General features: G+C 52.8%; 7 protein-coding genes across 7 annotated transcripts; 3 read left to right on the plus strand and 4 right to left on the minus strand.

The window, feature by feature from the left end:
* Positions 1-116: 116 nt before the first annotated feature.
* BKA58DRAFT_194359 (rab-GTPase-TBC domain-containing protein) lies at positions 117-3,185 on the minus strand. The gene is made up of 5 exons (XM_046165674.1): positions 2,779-3,185; positions 1,369-2,725; positions 1,031-1,293; positions 656-974; positions 117-597 (listed from the first exon to the last, which is right to left on the minus strand). Exons 1-5 carry the CDS (start codon positions 2,914-2,916, stop codon positions 230-232), a joined length of 2,445 nt encoding a protein of 814 aa, XP_046024296.1. The 5' UTR covers positions 2,917-3,185; the 3' UTR covers positions 117-229.
* Positions 3,186-3,196: 11 nt separating this feature from the next.
* Positions 3,197-4,318, minus strand: BKA58DRAFT_386810 (Sec1-binding region of Mso1-domain-containing protein). The gene has a single exon (XM_046170504.1). It carries the CDS (start codon positions 4,195-4,197, stop codon positions 3,349-3,351), a length of 849 nt encoding a protein of 282 aa, XP_046024297.1. The 5' UTR covers positions 4,198-4,318; the 3' UTR covers positions 3,197-3,348.
* A 470-nt stretch (positions 4,319-4,788) lies between these two features.
* BKA58DRAFT_194348 (uncharacterized protein) lies at positions 4,789-6,045 on the plus strand. The gene has a single exon (XM_046165673.1). The coding sequence runs from the start codon at positions 4,939-4,941 to the stop codon at positions 5,842-5,844; it is 906 nt and encodes a 301-aa protein (XP_046024298.1). The 5' UTR covers positions 4,789-4,938; the 3' UTR covers positions 5,845-6,045.
* On the minus strand, positions 6,046-7,435 carry BKA58DRAFT_194347 (uncharacterized protein). The gene has a single exon (XM_046165672.1). The coding sequence runs from the start codon at positions 7,069-7,071 to the stop codon at positions 6,247-6,249; it is 825 nt and encodes a 274-aa protein (XP_046024299.1). The 5' UTR covers positions 7,072-7,435; the 3' UTR covers positions 6,046-6,246.
* Positions 7,436-8,799, minus strand: BKA58DRAFT_194346 (uncharacterized protein). The gene is made up of 2 exons (XM_046165671.1): positions 8,619-8,799; positions 7,436-8,568 (listed from the first exon to the last, which is right to left on the minus strand). The coding sequence occupies exons 1-2, from the start codon at positions 8,642-8,644 to the stop codon at positions 7,800-7,802; spliced, it is 795 nt and encodes a 264-aa protein (XP_046024300.1). The 5' UTR covers positions 8,645-8,799; the 3' UTR covers positions 7,436-7,799.
* A 24-nt stretch (positions 8,800-8,823) lies between these two features.
* BKA58DRAFT_194407 (uncharacterized protein) lies at positions 8,824-13,027 on the plus strand. The gene is made up of 4 exons (XM_046165675.1): positions 8,824-9,104; positions 9,155-11,965; positions 12,017-12,182; positions 12,234-13,027. The coding sequence occupies exons 1-4, from the start codon at positions 9,058-9,060 to the stop codon at positions 12,705-12,707; spliced, it is 3,498 nt and encodes a 1,165-aa protein (XP_046024301.1). The 5' UTR covers positions 8,824-9,057; the 3' UTR covers positions 12,708-13,027.
* Positions 13,028-13,358: 331 nt separating this feature from the next.
* BKA58DRAFT_317850 (uncharacterized protein) lies at positions 13,359-15,075 on the plus strand (the record flags this gene model as incomplete). Its single annotated transcript, XM_046167649.1, has 4 exons — positions 13,359-13,515; positions 13,569-13,597; positions 13,650-13,660; positions 13,710-15,075. 4 exons carry the CDS (start codon positions 13,359-13,361, stop codon positions 15,073-15,075), a joined length of 1,563 nt encoding a protein of 520 aa, XP_046024302.1.
* Positions 15,076-17,555: the final 2,480 nt, after the last annotated feature.

The following is a 17,555-nucleotide window of genomic DNA, read 5'->3' on the forward strand; positions in this document are numbered from 1 at the left end:
CATACGTCTTGTGCGTGGTTTATCGGTGAAGCAACAAGAAGTTCGATGTTCGGACAAGGCGTCAGGTGAGGGATGATTTGAGAAATAAATGTGAAGATGCGATAATCGCAAGTGTACCTAACCTTACCACCGGGGCCTTGTTGGATCTGAAAGGTCCTGATGTACCCGCAGAGATATCCAACTGTACCGTAACGCCGTCTCGAAAGTGCAAAAGAGATACGTGTCGACTTCACTTGCCAACACCACCGCCGTGCTCCAAGATCGTCTGCTTGTCAAGCTTCTCCACCTTCCTGCTTAACAGTGCACGTAGCTCAGGACTGATGACCCTCGCCTCATCTTGCTCTTCTTCACCAACCTGCTTGCCCTTGTCTGTGCCGGAGGTTGACGCTTGATCTTTCGCTGGTGACGCACTTGACGATGTACTTGGTCCGGGGCCCGCGACGATCGCAGCGGCCAATTTGCGTTGTCGAGCTTGTGGAGCGGAGGGAAAGTTGCCTTTCTTGTCGATTGTCTCTACCGTTCGCTGAAATCTCTTGAAGAGTGACTCCGCGCGAACGAGCGTTGATTCAAGATCCATAGTACCAGAAAGCTCGTTGACTAAAGTGGCGTCAGTGACATTCACCGTCAGCGTGGGTTGTTTGATTGCATAGCTTACCATACTTGAGCACCTCGTCAAAGTGCTTTAGGTGTGCCATGATGACATCTCGGTGCTTTTCCAGAATAGCTAGTGCAATGAAGATGTGGAAGTTGCTGCTCTGATAATCGGTCCAGAGCGACTCCCACAACCGCAGAACATCTGGCCACTCGAACTCGCGCTTGTACCAAACGAGCAACATGCGGAAGAAGAAAAAGAAGTTCGTCGACTCAGCGGACTGAAGATGAAGATATAGCTTGGGGTCCATAAGCTGTACGAGGTGGTCGAGCGTCATGAGCTGCTTGCGCATGCCCGACTGGTCGCGTAGGAAGTTGCGCTCCTGTATGCATGTCAGTCCTTGTACATGATTGCAATAGCCATCGAATTTGTACGTACCATGCGCTCCATGAATCCAACAAAGCCCCAGAATGCGACGGCATCATCCTGCATGACTGCATAGATGGGCGCAAGCAAATCGCTCATGCCCTGAACGTAGCCAAGGTCCTTGTTGTACTCATTATACGTAAGAAGCATATCTTTCATCTGCTCCAAGTGAACATTGGTGCCCACATCCGCAAAAGGCGAGTCGGGGTCGGGGTGAGGGATGTCCTCGCCGGCGAAGATGGGGATATTGCGATCTGTGCGATGTACGTCTTTCTCTACACAACGGACCCCATAGAATGGGACAAGTCAGCCAGTTTTCAAGCAAGGGCATAACGCGCAAGGATGCATACCTATTCTGTTCTTTTGTTCTCTCCACCATTCCTCTTGTTCTTCATTCTGGTTCCCTTCAACCATTCGCTCCCACCAAGCGCCCTTGAGCCGAATGTACTCATCGCGCCTACTGTTAATGTTTGCGCGGCGCTCTTCGTCTGAGCTGTCCCAGTCATAGACTCCGAGAAGGAACAACCATGCTTCTTTTCTTACGCCATCGTCAGGGTCAAGACCTCCATGGAAGACACGGTCTTTGACTTCGTCCGGTGTCAGTTGTAGCCGTCCCTTGGGGTCGAAGAATCCTTTCCATTCTTCCAACGTGACAGGTTTTCTTCGGTCGGCCATGGTCATCTTATCCATGTCAAGGATCTCGAAGTCACCAACATCGCTCTCCTCCATAGCCAGAACGTCCTTTGCTGTCCATATCCGCTGGTTCCGTTCCCGCTCGCTTTGTTCTGCAATACCCATAGCCCATCTTGCGAGGTATAGCCGCGCGCTGTCGAACTCTTCTTGTAATGTCTGGACCTCTGGGTTCTGAATCAGGCGTCTAACCTGGGGCGGAATCTTGGGGTTGTCTGCCACAGCTTGAGCAGTCCTTCGCGTGAAGGTGGTGACCTGACTAAGCTTCTCGAGGAAGTTCCATCTTGCTTCCTTGAGCGCTTTTGTGACCGGATCCATCCCACCGTCCCGTTTACCAGACTGCGAAGATGACGCGTCTGGTTTGCCTTCGGTGCTCTTCCTTGGTGCGACATCTTTGCCAAAGGATCGCTTGTCGTCTTCCGAGGGGTCGATAAGGTATATGCTTGGATCAGCACCAGACCGTTCGACTGTGACGTATCTCTTGAGCCATCTCAGCACCTCGTCGCCGCCCCAGAACATGCCCCCTCCGTCGCCAAACGGATCGAAGCTTTCCTTGGCCAGCTTCTTCCGCTGCATTATGGTAGACTGGCACTCGCTATCGTGGAAGAATAGGGCAGGGAAACTGTCTCCAGCCCGAGTGTTGATGACGACACTGCCGAACCACCATCCGATGCTTGGTGGCCGTATGAGGACGGAGTATATCTCGCTGACAGGCAGGGCAAATGCGTAACCGGGAGTTCCGGCATGTGTAGATGGTGTAGGAGGTGGAGGTACGAGGTATGACTGTCTGGGAGGGGACGAGGAGTCGGACAGATCGACCTTGACGTATGTATCGTATGCATCGCCGAGGTTTGACTCTGGTATCCACGCAAGGAGCAGCGATGACGCATTCACGCTTCGAGCAGAGGAAGAGGAGGTTGGACGCGCATCGTTGACGGTCCGGTTAGACTTTTGCTGGACGAGAGCGACGAAGCCTGGGATGTTGTCTTTGGAGGAAGGTGAGGGATGTACGTATACCTGCACATGTTAGTCTGCTTTCATCATGCTGCGTTCAAAGAGGCTAAACAAACTTTACTCTTGGTGTATAGCAGCTTTACACCCTTTCCACTGCTTGTATGGCGAATCGTGTTGTATTCGCCTTCTTCGTCGTCGCTCAGGTCGTAGAAGCTGGCCGAGGGCGATGGGGGCGCTGGGGCCGACGAAGTCATGCGGGGCTAGGTGGCGTCCCAAAGACGCGGAGTGGAGGTTGGTGATGGGTTTCGAGTAAGATGGCCAGATATCATGCGCAGAAGATATTCTGAGTAGTACGGTGATAAAGCAAGAAAGAGGCGCGCATCCGTTTGGCGCTATGCAGTTGCAGGTGATGGTTGCGGGCAGGGCGGATGACGCTGTGGCTGTGCCAGTTGTGGCGGGCGGGGAACGCGTCGCCCCAGCCCCATCGCATTTGGTAATGTGCTCTACCTGCAACGTTATGCGCAAGATAGCTCCGAACGAAATTCTGCTTTCAAAGTGATTATGAGCTGAATGTATTGATTAGGTATTCGTCTATGTGGTCCAGGTCTACAAACCCCATACTTGCCCACCCAGTGACGACAGAAATCCAACTCCGTTACGCCGTGCTGCATACATGAAGATCATGCTCAACGCATGCGTGGTCCGCTTGGCAGGCCCATACGTCCACCCTGCGGTCCGCGTTGTGGTGGAGGTGCGCCGCCGCCATATCCTCCTCCCTGTGGCGCATACGGATCATCGTTCCCGCTCCATGGGGAGTTCGATGACATGCCAAATGAGCCCTGCTGTCTCCCGCCGCTGCCACTGCTTCCGTAGCTGTTACTTCGATCCTCAGGGTAGGGTGCCCGTCCACCTTGCGGGGATGATTGCGAATTGGCAGATTCCGAAGAGAGTCCACGAGGTGCTGGGCTTTGTGACCGTCCCCATAACCTGGCCTTGAGCCTTTCTTGTGCTGATGTGCCCGACCCTGTACCTGCGCTCGGTGGTGGTGAAGCTTCCGCCTGCGGACGTCCTCCCAACGAGCTCTGGTAGCTCCCTGCTCGTTGGCTAGGTAGTGGCCTGCCCTGTATTTGAGGCTCTGGTGTCAACGAGTTGCCCATGGGCCGGCCTTGCATGGGACGCGCTCCACCGCCCCGTGCTCCTGGCCCTCTGCGAAGTGACTGAGGTTCTTGCGGTGGTTGTTGAGGCGCGGGATTATCCCACAGGTCGCTCAAGCCTCCTCCTCGGCCTGCTGTTTGTGCTTGTGCCTGTTGTCGCGAAGACACGAATTGGGCGGGCGCAGGCTGGGGCGCCTTTGGGTCGGGTGGAAGCCATTGAGGAAACGGCCTTCCTTTCTCTGTGTAGTATGCGCGAAGAACTCTGGAAAGATGCGAGTCGTCCTCTGTGTCGCCGTCTGCTTCGTCTGAGAGGATCTGTCGTCGCAGATTGTTGTAGCGCGAAGTCGTGTTCGTAAGGAGGTTGTTTAGGTAGGACGACATGATTGCGTGCGATTGCCGTTCAAGGCTGTCGGCGGCCGATGCGCGTGGTGGGCACTTTATGCGGTCGTGTCGGTGTTGGTGATTAGTGGTGCGAGGCAGTCGGGTCGCGGCCGGGTCGCTGTTTCCAATTTACTGGGCGTTTAGGAGCAAGACCCTGGTTACCAACACCACACTCGAACGTTTCTTCACCCCAAACCATGGCTAGTCTTCCGCTTTTCGTGATATAACCAGTTCATGCCATATGCGCACCCTTTCTTGAGCCGATCGAATCATCTGAAGACGCCCTCGTTCACACACCTTTGCACGCCTGGTTTCAACGTTGGAATCGGGCGCGTCGCCCAACCGCTTCATGTAAAGCAGCACGTCCGGGCATGTTCCTGAATCTTGAAACACCGCAAGTCTATGCTCACATTCGCGGTGGGTAACTGGTTGGAAAACCATGTCCAGAAGCTCTTCGTGACTTATGCGCTGCTCCACCAGCCATATCCTGACGTTTCTATAGCCTGCTTGCTCCAGTAATTTAGGACAAGACTGGCACGAATGGCGGGGCAGTATTCAAGAACGCCTATGGCAGATCTCCACTACATGCGCAAGCATGCATGTTGCCACGAACTAGCGCTTGGAGATGGCAGCCTGAAGGGCTGAAGGGCGTACTTCAAATCTGACATTGCAATCCTCGAACATAAGATATCACATTCTGACTGGCAACGCTTCTCACCCGTACAAAAATCATTGAAGAAGATGTCTCGGGAAGAACGGAAAGAAAAGAAAAACCGCGAGATTGCCGAGGCCATCGCCAATGTTCAAGATGAAGCCACCCAAATCGACATTATCATGAAGAAGCGAGGATGCTTTGGACCGAGCGAAGACAACCAATTCTACCCAATCGTACAAGACTACCTAAACAGCGATATCAATGCTAAAGACACAGCAAAGAAACTCATCGACCCCATCAACAACGCCATCGTCCAGAACAGAAAGGACCTCCCCTTCCTTAGACTCTGGTACTCCATAATCCACTCCGCCAAACGCCTCCCCTTCCGCAACGCTACCGGCCTCAACAAACTCGTCACCCTAATGAAGACGATAAAAGCGAGCTTCCCACCCCCAACAGCCAAAGACTCAGACATGTACACCTGTCTCCGCCACTTCGGCATGGCCGCGCGCGAGAGTATGAACGACAGCCCTGGAGGCCAGTGTGGTTACATGTTGCAAGAAGTACACGCATACGCCAACATGCTCTACTTCTACGCACTCATCACGCGCGAAAACGTGCGCAATTTCTGGATATATTGCATATGGGAAATGCGCAATGCACTCGAGACACCGCACAAAGACGATGCGGATGGCACAGCGATACAGAAATATAATTCTTTTATCCCCTCCGCTGCTGTCTGGATATTTACTATGGGCAAACAAGTTTACGAAAGAGAACAAGATCTCACCCCAAAGAAGGCGACCGAGGGGAATCCAGGTGGTGGTGGACCGTTATGGAAAGGTAGAGCGGAGTTTAGTAAGCAGAGGTGGGCGCTCTGGAAGAAGAGGTTTGGGGAACTTGCTGAGATGGAGGGGTTGACTGAGGAGGTTAGGGGGATTGCGAAGGAGGCTGCTGAGGCTATGGATGGGATTGATGGTGGGGCGAGATAAGATGATGAAACGACTGGGACATTGCTCATGTTTGTTATGTTGGAAGAAGTCAAATTGAGATGTATTGTATCATCACCTAAACCACTACAATCAACGCTCCTCCGCATTACATCTGGTCGGCCCTTCACTACATTAGCAGAATGACAGGCATACCGGCTAGCGAGCGGACGGTCCCGTAGACTACGTTGTGACAGGCATCGGAGTTGCGTCCGCGCGAGTGGGACACAACTAGCAACCGTTTGCGGGACCTCTACAACTCCACACTTTGAGCGATGTACAGGATTGAGTAGAAACAAAGCGCGAATTTCATGTCAAAGTAGCATTTTGTCTATCGCAAGGAAGATACCCGCCAATAGTAGAACTTTGAACGCACTTTTCGCCTTCCAAACCGTTGGGGCGTTCCTAATACTCCTCCATATCATCCTCACCATTTGCTGAATCTGCATGCTCGGCCGCAAGACCCTCTGGTTCAGCCGCATAAACCACCTCTCTGACAGCGACATCTCGGAACGCCACGTCAACCATGTCGAGGCCGGTAGTGCGCAGATCCATCTCCAAGCTTTGACCACCCGACAACAGCACCTCCATCTTAGGTTCGATGTCCTGAGTTGCCTGCTCGCTCTCCTCTTCGTCGTCAAGGTAGACCCACTCGTTTCCGCGATCAAAGGCGTAGAACTCTAGACGAGGACCGTACAGCAACATACCGTGACCGTTCTGGATCTTGCCGCCTCGGCACAGGGCGTCGGTGAGGATGTCGCTGCGATGCATCATGTTGCTAGTGGAGAGGTGAGGGACTTCGTCGAAGTTGTCGATCATGATGGCGAGGCAAGTGTACGTATGCTGCTCGTGCGTGACTGCGCCAGTCTCGGTATTCGTTGCTATCGTCTTACGCATGACCACGAAAGCAGCGATGTCTTCGGGCGCGATAAAGTCCCACTGTGAGTTGAATATTTGCGTAATGCCGTGGGCGTACTCTGCTCCCTTGGCATCTTGGTCTTCTTTCTCCGCCCTCTCGAGCTCCTTTTTGGTAGGTACTTTGCGGCGAAAGGCCCTACCTTTATTCTTGTGGAACTCTTTCCAGATATCTGACTTGTTATCGGCAGCTAAGATGAAGTTCATCCCGTTCTTGGCCACCGGTCCAGGGGAAATGGGCATCACGGTGTAGTCATGTGACGGGGGATAATAGTGCGTGAGAAGAGCAAATGCGAGGGCTTTGGCGTACTGCATGCGAGTGGCATTTGTTGTGGTTGATAGTGGTCCGTAGCGGTACAGGTAAGCGACGTATAAGGCTTAAATACCGGGTATGTTGTTGATGGAAGTCTGGGTAAAGTCGGGGATCTCGAAATCAACCAGAGTCTTCCAGAAGTCCGGGGGGTACTCTGGCTCTTCCTCTTGCATATTTGCAGTATACTGGTGCGATCCTCCGACTGCAACATGGAACTGGTCATCATTCGATTCTATGGACTGTGGTGTGCTCTCAGGTGTCATAGGCCTGTGGTACCCGTCGTAGTGAGCACCATGCGGCATCACATCAGACATGAACGGGTCGTAGCCATCCGTGCCGTGGTTGTGAAAGTCGTAATGCGGAGCTGAGGTATCGTCTACGTGTTGCGGAGTGGATGAGCCGAACCTCTCCTGGAAATAAGGATAGGCTGGACCGACGTCAGAAGCGAAGTCGAAGTTCATATGCTCTTGATTGTAGCTCGGATCCATGCTGGTAGTTGAGTGGGTCGTGGAGTGTCAGTTAGTAGGAGCGGGTAGACCAAAATAGAGCAATTATAGTCGACAAATAGAGGTATTTGCTAGCGTAGAATCGACAGAGGTAAAGGTAGCCTCATGGCACAGGTGAATGGTGCGTATACCAAGCAAGCATCGCCTGCAATCGCTGGATTCTCGCGTCTGATGCTGGTCCCGTTCAGAAGGTCGAGGAAACAACAACGGTGCCACGATGCGCCTCATGTCGCCTCATCAGCAACATATTGACTCTCGGTGACAGTGGCTTCCACCACACCATCCATAGCCTCTGCCGCCCCGTCAGTACCTCCATCAGCTGCCTTCTTAGCTTGCTCCTTTGCCTTCTTCTTGAGCTTCTTCTCTCGATTTCTCCGAGTGTTCTTCTCGCGCTTGGCCTCTTCCTTCTCCTGTGCAAGACGTGCTGCCTCACTCTGCTTCTCCTTCGCCTCTTGGAGCTTCTTCCTTATAGCTATGCGTGACTTCTTGCCCTTCCTTGTGCGCTTGTGTGCCTTGTCCTCGACCGTGACTAGCATAGGAGGATGACCGACCAGGACCTCCTTGCTCATGCCGGCTGGCGATATCGTGCGCACCTTCCATGGCAGGGCGCAGCCGGGCCATGGCTGCCGCGACAGCTCCAGGACGCTCCTTCCCTCGATAGCTGCCGCCCTGAAGGCATCTTCCTCCTCGCTTGTGGGTTCATCGGCGAAATAATAACTCCGTGGTTTTTTCAAAATCAGTCCTGGCTCTCCGCTATCGGCGCCTGGTGAGGAAATTCGTATCTTGTGTGACTGTGGAGCGGCATTTGCGGGCGTAGCGAAGAGCCGCAACTCTGTCTCGTCTTCGTCACTGTGCGCGACATCGTGAACATCGTCTTCGGTCGTGGTATAGGTGAATTCGGTGTTGATCTTGGATCGCAGCAGTTCTTCGAGATCGGGGTCTGGCGACGATTGTCTAGATGAGATGGGCGACTCCAGCTCAGCGCGGCGAACCCTTGGCAAAGTCAGTATGCAGATAACTGGCGCACTAACGAGTCAACCCACCGCTTCGCATCCGGCACTTCAAACATGGCGTTGTCGTGTGGGCGTCGCAGAAGTTACTGCTGTCTGAAGATCTAGTAGCTGGACATCGGCTGCAAGGGCGGGATCGGCATTTGGCTAGACAGGTGGGCTAACGATGCACGATCCCCTCGTAACAATTCGATAACCGCGGGCGCATTTCTCGTTTCCCCCGGGCCAAAAGAAATGCATCACAATTGCCTTGGAATGGCCCGCGGACCAGGATATCCGCCCTCTAGCACCGATGCAGTTACCATTTCACTCGATATGGATAACAGGCGCCGCCACGAGGTTCGCCCGTCGCTGTCGCCAGTCGCATACATTCCCCCAACCGTTGTGCCTCTGTCTTGGGATAGATACTCCTGCTGTGCTGTGCTACGCTTCAAGAAGGACATGCTGAGTCCTCCACGAACATACTAGAACCATGGGCTACTCGTGGCCAGAAGCAGCCCGCGAGCGCGATCTCCACAGGTTTGGTTTGCTCGCTGAACAGACTTCTGCTGCAGCTAAGGATGCCGCAGATACTACCGCCCTTGGATCGATGCACAGAGCCTGGTTGACGCTGCCGACGGTTCTGGTAAAGGCTTGACTTACTCTGGCTTCCAACCTCAGACGTCAAGGGATCGCTCCCTGACTGCCTTCGCGCAGCTTGCCACGCTGCGGCTCGACACCCGCAGGGCAATGGTCTCGCTGATCGACTCGCACCACCAGTACATTCTTGCAGAGGCCACGCGCACCCTCTCGCTGTTCAAGCCTGTCGCCGAAGAGCCCGAAGATGAGGTGTGGCTAGGCAATGCCATCTTGACCAAAACGGATGCTGTCTGCTACCACACCTTTTCATCGACCTACACCGCGAAGGAGGACGATGGGAGCACCTACACTGGCGAATGCATGGTCATACCTGATTGCAGACTAGATGCAAGATTCGCCGATAGGGACTATGTCAAGGGTGAGCCTGGTGTGAGGTTCTACGCAGGGGTCCCCATCATTACCAAAGCAGGCCACCGCATCGGCGTCTATGCTGTGTCTGATGAGAAGCCTCGCGATGGAATCAGTGCTGGCGAATTGCGCTTCATGCAAGATGTCTCCGCCGCCGTCATGGAGCACCTCGAGCTGGCCAAAGACAGCATGGACCGCAACAAGGGTGAGCGCATGGTACGCGGCTTGACTCAGTTCATCGAGCGCTCCTCTTTACAGGACAGCCGAGAAGATGGCAACCGGCCCACCACTATGGAGAAGCAGACCGAGAACGCGCGCTTACTAGCCTTTGACGAAGAAGAAGGCCACAACACGTCTTTACCTGCCAGACAAGCTCACCGCAAGCGTGACGCCGAATCCGACGCAGCTCGTATATTCCACAGCGCCGCTCGCATAATTCGCGAGAGTACTGAGGCCGATGGTGTCGTCTTCTTCGACACTTCGACCGCCGGGATAAGAACCCATCTCTACGACTACAATCGCACAGCCGGTAGTAGCGACGAGAGTGCGACACACAACACTGATACCGGCGATTCGACGGCTTCACGAAGGCACAAGAAACAGACAGTCGTCGCCGCGGATGGCGTATCCGATGCAAATGGGACTGATAGCAAGGCCTGTCCTGTGGTCGGACTATCTTTACGTGAAGGCAATGCGGCCCTAGTGCACACAGACTTCAGCTTCAATGAAGCTGCCATGGAGCGCTATATCCATCGATATCCGTATGGGAAGTTCTTCAACTACAACGAGGATGGCATGGGCATCAACTCTTCTGATGAGAAGTCTGAACGTTCCGAGACAGAACAGTCCGATCGTACAGTCGACGAACCCGCCGCTAACTTCAAGAAGACGCGCAAAAAGCGAGAAAGATTCATCCCAACCGAGTTCCTCAAGGTTCTGCCAAAGGTGAGAAGCCTTATCTTCCTGCCACTCTGGTGTCCGGCCACGGAACGATGGATTGCCGGTGGCTTTATCTGGACAACCCAAGCCGGAAGGTTGATGAGCCCGGACAACGAACTCCCATATCTCCAAGCATTCGGGAACTCAGTGACCAGCGAGGTAGCACGACTCAATGCGCAGAAAGCGGATCGTGCCAAAACCACATTCATTGCGTCTATATCACACGAGCTGCGTTCGCCGCTGCATGGTATCCTTGGCTCTGTTGAGTTCTTACGCGAGACGGTGGCATCGGCATACCAAGAGTCTTTGGTGTCTTCCATCGAAACGTGCGGCAAGACACTGCTCGATACGATAGATCACGTGCTTGATTACGCAAAAATCAATAAATTACAGAAAGTCTCTGGTCAAAATAAGCGAAGCCTGGGTCGAAACAAGCGACAGCCGGCTGACAATTCGATACTTGGTGTTACCTCGGACTTCGATCTAGCACAGCTAGTTGAGGAGGTCTGTGACACTGTGTGTGCTGGTCACACCTTCAGGAAGACACATCATATCAAAGGGTCCGCTATCTACGACCAAGCTGAGAGCAAGGCGCCGACAGGGTCCACCCAAGACACAAATGGTAACAATGAAGTGGAGGGTAGAGATACTCATGGCTCCGTCGCTGTGTCTTTGATCGTAGCCCCGTACGTCAGTTGGATCGTGAGGTCGCAGCCCGGCGCTCTGCGACGCATTGTCATGAACCTACTTGGTAACGCGCTGAAGTACACCGACTCTGGATATATCGCTATCAAGATGTTGCAGCAAAAAAGCTCCGCCAACTTCATGGACCTATCTCTTAGTGTGGAAGACTCCGGCCGAGGAATGTCGCAGGAATACCAGCGCACAAAATTGTTTTCACCATTCAGTCAAGAGGACCCTTTCAGCTCCGGTACCGGATTAGGTCTTTCGATCGTCAAGCAAATCATAGAGTCTCTGAAAGGCGAGATCGAGGTGAGGAGTACTCACAACGTTGGTACTGTCATCAAAATCAGCATACGTCTACCCATTGGTTCCAAGGCGAACGCTCACCAAGATCATGCGCTTGTCAGAGCACCCCAAGAGCTGAAGGGCACATCTGTCTCTATCGTTTGCGATATGACTGACACGCAAGGTGGCGAGCGGGGGCTCAAAACCAAGGAGTCTATGGAAAACGCTTGCAAGAACTTTGACATGAACATCGTCGCCTCGAAGCGCGCCAGCACTAACATCTCGGTCACTGACATCGACTTTCTGCTTATCGACTCTCCTTCTCTCTACCAATTGATGCAGAGCTCTAATGCCAGTCGCAATAACACATCACCGCTAGGAGTAGTTTGCGTTTGTACAGATACTGCGGAGAAAGTAGCAGCAGAGACTCAACTTGCGAGACAAATCGAAGCGCTTGGCTGGATCATTGAAATAGTCACACAGCCGTGAGTGTTCCTTAAGCAAGCTTGAGACCAGTTTACTGACGACACGTACAGCTGCGGACCTCGTAAGCTCGCCCGCACACTTCTATCTTGCCAGAAACGTGCCTCACAACACAACAACGAGCGACCCATTAGTCGATCGATGAGCTCCTCGCTAGTGCAGCCCGACATTCAATCTCTTGCACCGCCTCGTGCCTCGGCTCAGCGAAGTCTCAGTGACATGTTCCCACAAGATGTATCATTGCGAAAAGCTGACGAGGTCGCTGGATACCCTTCCCCACCGCCACCGCGCCCCTTCCCAATCACCACCACGCCTCTGAGCCCCACCAACAGCGAAGGCGGTGAATACTTCAATCCACGTGTCCTCCTTGTAGACGACAATGCCATCAATTTGAAGCTCCTCGTCGTGTTCGCCAAACGGCAGAACCTACGCTACGTGGAAGCTACCAACGGTCTCGAAGCGTTCGAAGCGTACAAATCAGAAGCCATGTCTTCTTCACCGCCAGCCCGCCCTTTCGACTTCATACTCATGGATCTGAGCATGCCCGTCATGGACGGTCTGACAAGTACACGTAATATCCGCCAATTCGAGAGCAAAACCGGCTTGCCGAAATCGCATATCGTCGCATTGACTGGACTTGCGAGTGCACAGGATCAACAGGATGCGCAAGAGGCAGGTGTGGACATGTATCTTGTCAAGCCTGTCAAGTTTGCGGATATCAAGAGGGTCTTTGGTGGGAAGTGAACGTAGTTTTCGCATGTTCTTGATGGCGTTACTCGCGGTTTGATAGCTTGTCTCACGATGTTGGCATTATTGATTAGGCATTGCGAGGAGATTCCGGATGGACTTTTGCATAGTGGTATGGAAGAGCTAGGTTGACATATGTCCCTGGTCAGTGTTGAATCTACGATGTTATGGAAGACAAGCTTCCTCGTATCTTGTATCTTGACATGGTCTGTGAAAGCTGCTGATAGGACTGACGGCAGCCACTGCGCCAGAACTTTCTGAAACAGCGGGACATGCGTCATTCTAGCTCTTCAACTCACCACTCCAAACCACATCCACACTAAATGTAGTTGGTCAACCTCCCGGACGCAATCAAGCTACGCAATCCACGGACGCCGAACGGCGCGTTCGTCCCGTCTCGTCAGAGACTTGATCCTGCAGGAACATGATGCTACGCCCCAAGGTGGATGCGCCCGCGTATATGGCCAATCAAACGAGGGAATAGCAGTTAGGTTGCAGCATGGATTCACGCGTCCGGCTAATGTACCACCAACATCAGGCGTCCAACGCCCTGCTTTCAAATCCGTCTGTTAGCAGTTAAGCACATATGCACATGAACTCTTTCTTGATATGTCTTTTGATGTTTTTCTTTTGATCTCAGTAGTTAACATGATGAGCTCGAATAGCGAAAACAAAGCCGAAACACCTTACTACCCCGTCTTGATCATCGGGGCTGGTGCAACAGGCATCGCGGCTGGAAGTCAACTCAAGCAGAAGCTGGGATTGAAGGAATTCAAAATTATTGATCGCCAGTCTGGCATTGGTGGTGAGTTTTGAGGGAGAAATCTCGTCATTGCAGCTATTGATGGTGGGTGGTAGGAACTTGGTGGATCAACCGGTACCCAGGAGTAGTAAGTCTTATCATGCAGGATGATCGAAACAACACTGACTGAAAGGAAGCAATGCGACGTGTAAGCGATATTGTGCGAGCTGGTAACGACGATTATTGAACATCCTAAGGCCTACTTCTCTATACTCTTTCTCCTTCGCACCAAACTACGTTTCGAAACGCTTGTATCCCACCGGCGAAGAATTTCGCCAGTATCTCAACGCGATCACGGACAAGTATCAGCTGGCTTCTCACATCCAGCTGAACACCGATGTCAAGGAAGTCCGATGGGTTGAGGCCGACTCGCAATGGGAAGTAACCCTCCAGCACTTGGTCTCCGGTACCGGTGATCTCAGTACCCGAGATCGAGAAGAGAAGGCTGCCACTTCCGGTCGCGAATCGGTATACCTACATGAAAAAATTGTACGCGCAAAGGTGGTGGTGAGCTGCGTGGGAATTCTTGTAGAGCCTAATCCATGGCCATCTTCCATTCCAGGGCGCGATACCTTCAAAGGCGACGTCTTCCACTCCGCGCGCTGGCGGGACGACATTGACCTCAACGGAAAAGACGTAGTGGTCCTCGGAACAGGATGTAGCGCCGCACAAGTAGTTCCATCGCTACTCAAGGAACCCTATAAAGTCAAATCACTCACTCAAATCGGCCGATCAGCACCCTGGGTAATGCCACGGCTTTCCGAGCCTTTCGGCCAAGAAAAATACGCCAAATACGCACCTGTCGTCTACAAATGGCTTCCATTCCTCGGATATGTAAACCGCGTCCTGATATATCTGTTGGTGGAAGTCATTTGGTCGACCGTGTTCCAGATGAAACACAAGAAATGGCGGGCTGCGATCGAGAAGCAACAATTGGCTATGATGAAGGAAATCGTGCCGGAAAAGTACCATGACATCATGACGCCGGACTATCCGTATGGATGTAAACGACGCGTCTTTGATACTGAATGGTTGCCCAGCATGCAAAATTCCAAGTTTACGCTTACCAATCGTCCTATCCAAGCTGTTCATGGGAAGGAGCTTGTTTTGGGTGCCGATGGGAAGGCTACATCCGGCCAACAGCGCATCAACGCCGATGTCATCATCCTCGCCAATGGTTTTGAGGCGACTCGCTGGCTGCACCCATTTTCAGTCTACGGTCGCGACGGAGCAGCCTTGCAAGAAGTATGGAAGCAGCGTGGAGGCCCGGCTGCATATATGGGGATGGCCGTTGATGGGTTCCCGAATTTCTTCATCGCGGTCGGACCGAACACGGCGAATGGCCATCACTCACTCATCCTCACGAGCGAGAATACGATCTCGTACATTCTCAAGATGATCAAACCTATCCTAAGCGGCAAGGTAGACCGCGTCGAGGTGAAGAAACAAGCCGTGATGGCATGGACTGAGGATGTGAAGAAAGATCTGGAAAAGACCGTTTTTGTAGGTTGTCGAAGTTGGTATGTGGATGAGGAGGGTTACAACTCGACGATGTATCCGTAAGTCTCCTGTGTTCCCAGGTCAGGCTATGCCAATGGCTGCGCAGTGCTAACATGGTCTATAGACGCTCGCAGACAGACTTTACTCTGAAGTGTATGTTCCCCACCTGCGTAGATTGGGACGCTTTCACGTCTTCGGGGTCCAAAGTGTCGCTTCAAGGGAACAGTTTTGCTACATTAGGCGCGTCTGTTGTGGCTGTAGCGGTGGGCCTGTGGTATGGGGTTGCGAGGTACATGTGATAAGGCGCATGTTAGAGCGTCTTCCAATGTGTGCGGTGTCGCACAAATAAGGTTCTTATCCCTCTCAAGCTCGCTCATCGGTAGCTTGGTCATCTTCTGTTGTTTCTGAGCAAATGCATCGTGAGTGGCCAAATTGTCAGCACTAGCGCTGTGACGCGCGCACGACTTTGCGTCCGCTTTCAGTGTCTTTGTGGCATTAATACCCTTAGTATGATGCAAGTCCTCATCGTGTTTAGGAATTAAAGGGTATCCAATATGCCTGGTCGTGTTGTCAAGGGTGGATTGCGCCTTCGCCTGAACGAGAAATCACGCGACTTCGCGGAACAAAAATCCGCGCTGGACCTCAGCACGCGTCTCACCGTTCAGCTCGTCTTGTCCACTCTTTTCCAAGCCTCTGCTTGACTGCATTCCCGCAAGCTTATAGAGTCGCGCAAATGGAGCGACACCTCGCATTGTCAGCACTAATGTCGTCGCAATGACCCCACCCTTCTCCTCATCGCAGTCTCTTGTGAGAGCAAGTCGTTGCCATCTCGCCCATCTAGCAGCCGCATCTCGACACACCTTAATCATGCTGTCCAACTATATTATCCAACTCGATGTCGACATTTGTTCACAGATTCCGATAGCTGACCGGAGATGTGCCAGCGGTGCGAGGCGGAAGAGCCCGGAGGATAAATGCGCAGCCATACATAGGTTGTGGCGTTCGTCTCGAAAATGAAGGGATAGGCGTAGATGTCGGTCTCGCCTTCTGTACGACATGGGCGGATTTTCGCGTGTGATTCGGACACCACATCGCATGTCGCGGCCTCGAGGCGGTGGGTGGTGCTGGTGACAATTCCACTGCTTCAATAGCGCGAACGAGCGCACATTACGGATAAGCGGTATGCGGGTCGCGCCACCTCGTTCGTCGAATTCAGATATTCCATCGCCCAACGTAGAGGGCTTGAGTCGCAAACGTAGCAGCGTTCGCGAAGTTGGTGGGTCATGAGTAATTGCAAGGGTGCAATTCGGCGAGAGAAGGTTTCGCTAGAGGATCGCCTTCCTGGACTATCCTTATAGGGATTTCCACTTTCGGGTCTCCGACATGCATGTCCGCAACACCATCAGCGCTATCGCATCGTCAAACAGGAAGCCGACTATTGGGCCTGAGATAATTGGCTGCGGAGTTCAGGTTGTATCTCTAACAGTTGACAGGCCACGACAAAGACTCTGCGCGAGAGCTACGGTGCGGCCTTCCCTCTTCGAAGCGCAGGATTGCAAACATGAACGGATCTCAGTCTCCACCTTGCCCAATCAATTGGCAACGTCGAAAGAGCTCTACCAACCTCTTTTCACAAAGACTGATTGCCACCCGGCAATATCTAGATGCATGCTTACCTGGCGAAGGCGAAGCGAACATGCGCGACACGTGCTAGCCGCACCGATGCAAGGAACCTCAAGTCGCTAACGTTAGTCCATTATCAACCACTTCGCGACTCTAGACTTTATATGGTCAGGCTCAAGCCCTGCCCTGCGCCTCAAACGCAGGGCGTCCATGGCCCAAACCGCGGGGCCGTGTTGATCATCGTTTATCGGCACTGCAGTTCCTCCACGTTCACTAGTCTGAAGCTGTCTTGAAACAATAAACAACACCCCCACATCTTTCTTTAGAACTCCCTCGTTTCGACAGAAAGGGGTATCACCTTCCAAACTAACGGTCCGTTTGCTAATGCGACACCAGAAAGCGTTCATCGGAGGGTTCGGCTCTGCAAAGCAGTATCGATGTTGTTCAGGACAATGCAGTACCGGCAGCATTGCATGCATCTCATGACTCTGAAGCTGCTGCGAGTGAGATCCACTACATGACCGGCGCGCAGAGTTGGCGACTTATGGCACGATGATCAACGACCATGAGCAGATGCACCGCATCTCGTAAGGTGAATGACCGGGAACCACATCGCAAGCTTGAGCGTAACTGGCATGATCGCTAAAACATGTCACGCTTCAAGCAGGAGCTTTTCCACCGGTCACATAGTGGCGTATATCCGTACTCCCAAAACAGTAGCGGTGGGTCTTCCTCACCATTGCTCTAGCGGCCTGTCACATCTATTCCAGCACCTCTCTTCAACGCTTACCCATGGGAATTGGGGTCAGAGGAGACAGCTACTCATACAGTACTAGATGTAAGCATGAGTCGCGGATACTATTCTTGCCGCTTCTCAGAAACATGTTACAGTGTATAAAGAGATATGTTCATCGCTCTCT

This window comes from Alternaria rosae (assembly GCF_020736505.1).
Source record: "Alternaria rosae strain MPI-PUGE-AT-0040 chromosome Unknown BKA58scaffold_6, whole genome shotgun sequence".
Taxonomy (NCBI): Eukaryota; Fungi; Ascomycota; class Dothideomycetes; order Pleosporales; family Pleosporaceae; genus Alternaria; species Alternaria rosae.

What these genes read in the sequence shown, in the direction of transcription:
- BKA58DRAFT_194359 (XM_046165674.1), bottom strand. Translation starts at nt 2,916, where the DNA reads ATGACTTCGTCGGCCCCAGCGCCCCCATCGCCCTCGGCCAGCTTCTAC. An exon ending in TTGGATTCATGGAGCGCATG is followed by an intron (nt 975 to 1,030) that starts GTACGTACAAAT and finishes ACATGCATACAG; the next exon opens with GAGCGCAACTTCCTACGCGA. An exon ending in TGACGAGGTGCTCAAGTATG is followed by an intron (nt 598 to 655) that starts GTAAGCTATGCA and finishes ACGCCACTTTAG; the next exon opens with TCAACGAGCTTTCTGGTACT.
- BKA58DRAFT_386810 (XM_046170504.1), bottom strand. Translation starts at nt 4,197, where the DNA reads ATGTCGTCCTACCTAAACAACCTCCTTACGAACACGACTTCGCGCTAC.
- BKA58DRAFT_194348 (XM_046165673.1), top strand. Translation starts at nt 4,939, where the DNA reads ATGTCTCGGGAAGAACGGAAAGAAAAGAAAAACCGCGAGATTGCCGAG.
- BKA58DRAFT_194347 (XM_046165672.1), bottom strand. Translation starts at nt 7,071, where the DNA reads ATGCAGTACGCCAAAGCCCTCGCATTTGCTCTTCTCACGCACTATTAT.
- BKA58DRAFT_194346 (XM_046165671.1), bottom strand. Translation starts at nt 8,644, where the DNA reads ATGTTTGAAGTGCCGGATGCGAAGCG. An exon ending in GAAGTGCCGGATGCGAAGCG is followed by an intron (nt 8,569 to 8,618) that starts GTGGGTTGACTC and finishes GACTTTGCCAAG; the next exon opens with GGTTCGCCGCGCTGAGCTGG.
- BKA58DRAFT_194407 (XM_046165675.1), top strand. Translation starts at nt 9,058, where the DNA reads ATGGGCTACTCGTGGCCAGAAGCAGCCCGCGAGCGCGATCTCCACAG. An exon ending in CGCGAGCGCGATCTCCACAG is followed by an intron (nt 9,105 to 9,154) that starts GTTTGGTTTGCT and finishes AGGATGCCGCAG; the next exon opens with ATACTACCGCCCTTGGATCG. An exon ending in CTCAGCGAAGTCTCAGTGAC is followed by an intron (nt 12,183 to 12,233) that starts ATGTTCCCACAA and finishes GTCGCTGGATAC; the next exon opens with CCTTCCCCACCGCCACCGCG.